The following is a 1,784-nucleotide window of genomic DNA, read 5'->3' on the forward strand; positions in this document are numbered from 1 at the left end:
TTCTCCCTACAGCTAAAGCCAGCAGAGCGTGAGGATTCAGTCTTCTTCTCCTGTCACGCCATCAACTCTTACGGAGAAGGGCGAGGCCTTATCCAGCTCACTGTGCAAGGTAACCATTCCTGCACAAATGCATGCACCTGTACCATCTCCTCTTCATACTGCTAAAAGATACACAAACCCGCTCTTCCCTCTTGCCATCCAAAATTGTCTCTCTATTGCTGCTGCCTTCTCCTCCTTTATCTCTTCACTAGCTCTCTTTTAAATCCTCAGAGCCCCCAGACCCTCCAGAGTTGGAGGTGCGAGAAGTGAAGGATCGTAGTATGAATCTCCGGTGGACACAGAGATTTGATGGAAACAGCGTCATTACGTCCTATGATATTGAGTATAAGAACAAGACAGGTAAGTAAACAGAGTATGTTTTTTAGTTTACAGAAAAGGAAGATAGAAAAGTAAATGTGTGGGTGGAATAAAAAGCTGAGCTGTTGGTGCTTCTTTCCTTTTCCTGGAGCAGTACAGGATTGTGACGGACTGTCAACTGACTGTCTGTCAAAACACAAAATCCTACATTTTTTAAGGATTTTACTTTATTTTTATAGAAAGATTAGAGGGGATAGAATAAGACTTCATATTAAGTAACAGTGAGAAAATACAAATCCCCAAATATATTCAAAGTGTGACTCAAAATGAAAAACAACGCTGTACCACTATTCAGATTCCTGGGAGCTGAAGCACGCCACTCGAAACATCTCCCCCACCAACAACCAGGCCAACATAGTGGACCTTCACCCTGCCTCTGTCTACAGCATCCGCATGTACTCCTACAACGCTATAGGAAAGAGCGAGGCCAGTAAGGAACTCACCATCAGCACCGAAGAAGCACGTAAGTATCTTGATAGCACTGCTTTCTACTAATGTGAATGTGAGTGAATTAGCACTCAGCCTCTGCAACTTTGATGACGCTGACAACTGTCCTTGAATAAGCATTTTGTATTGAAAGTATAGCTCAGAGAAACTGAGAAAAACAACTCCTTGGAGAAATTATTGACGAGAATAGTCAGGGGTCATGAGATGTGAAACGTGAACGCCACAGAATGTTTGTTCGACACCTCAACCCTTCTGTCTCTCTCTCTCTCTCTCTCTCTCTCTCTCTCTACAGAGCCTGATGGTCCTCCCATGGAAGTAATCCTGCAGCCTGTGACCTCTCAGAGCATCAGGGTCACCTGGAAGGTAAAGCATTAGAACTACTTGCCTTCTGGTTGTGTATCTCACTTTATCATATTTTGCTGCTTGCAAAGTAACCTAATGTTGTTTTTGTCATGATTATATTTCATTGCATTAAGCTTTTGGAGGTGCCCGAATCATTGTGCAATATATGAATATAAATAGATGAGTCTGATGTGAGTATTGTCTTTCCTTATTTAATCCATTAGGCTCCCAGGAAAGAGCTGCAGAACGGCGTGATCCGGGGATACCAGATCGGTTACAGAGAGAACGGCCCGGGCAGTAATGGCCAGTACAGCATTGTGGAGATGAAGGCCACTGGAGACAGTGAGGTCTACACTCTGGACAACCTGAAGAAGTTTGCCCAGTATGGTGTGGTTGTCCAGGCCTTCAACCGAGCCGGTACAGGGCCCTCTAGCTCAGAGATCAATGCTACAACACTGGAAGATGGTGAGAGTCACAATAAACAACACATTTACAGCATATCTCAACATACGTGAGAGGGGATTTTTTTTTTTTCCTCTTGGTGTGTGTGTGTGAGAGCTAATGTGGGCTACTCAAGT

The 1,784-nt window shown here is 44.0% G+C and overlaps 1 protein-coding gene across 1 annotated transcript; it reads left to right on the forward strand.

The window, feature by feature from the left end:
- Nucleotides 1-16: 16 nt before the first annotated feature.
- Nucleotides 17-1,671, forward strand: LOC111664234 (cell adhesion molecule DSCAML1-like; the record flags this gene model as incomplete). The annotated part of the gene is made up of 5 exons (XM_023418747.2): nucleotides 17-109; nucleotides 271-399; nucleotides 713-880; nucleotides 1,157-1,227; nucleotides 1,431-1,671. Coding segments are annotated over exons 2-5 (559 nt in total), but the record flags the coding sequence as incomplete, so codon positions are not given.
- Nucleotides 1,672-1,784: the final 113 nt, after the last annotated feature.

This window comes from Seriola lalandi, unplaced genomic scaffold (genome assembly GCF_002814215.2).
Source record: "Seriola lalandi dorsalis isolate HSWRI2012SDOR001 ecotype SW California unplaced genomic scaffold, Sedor1 jcf7180002001407, whole genome shotgun sequence".
NCBI lineage: Eukaryota > Metazoa > Chordata > Actinopteri > Carangiformes > Carangidae > Seriola > Seriola lalandi.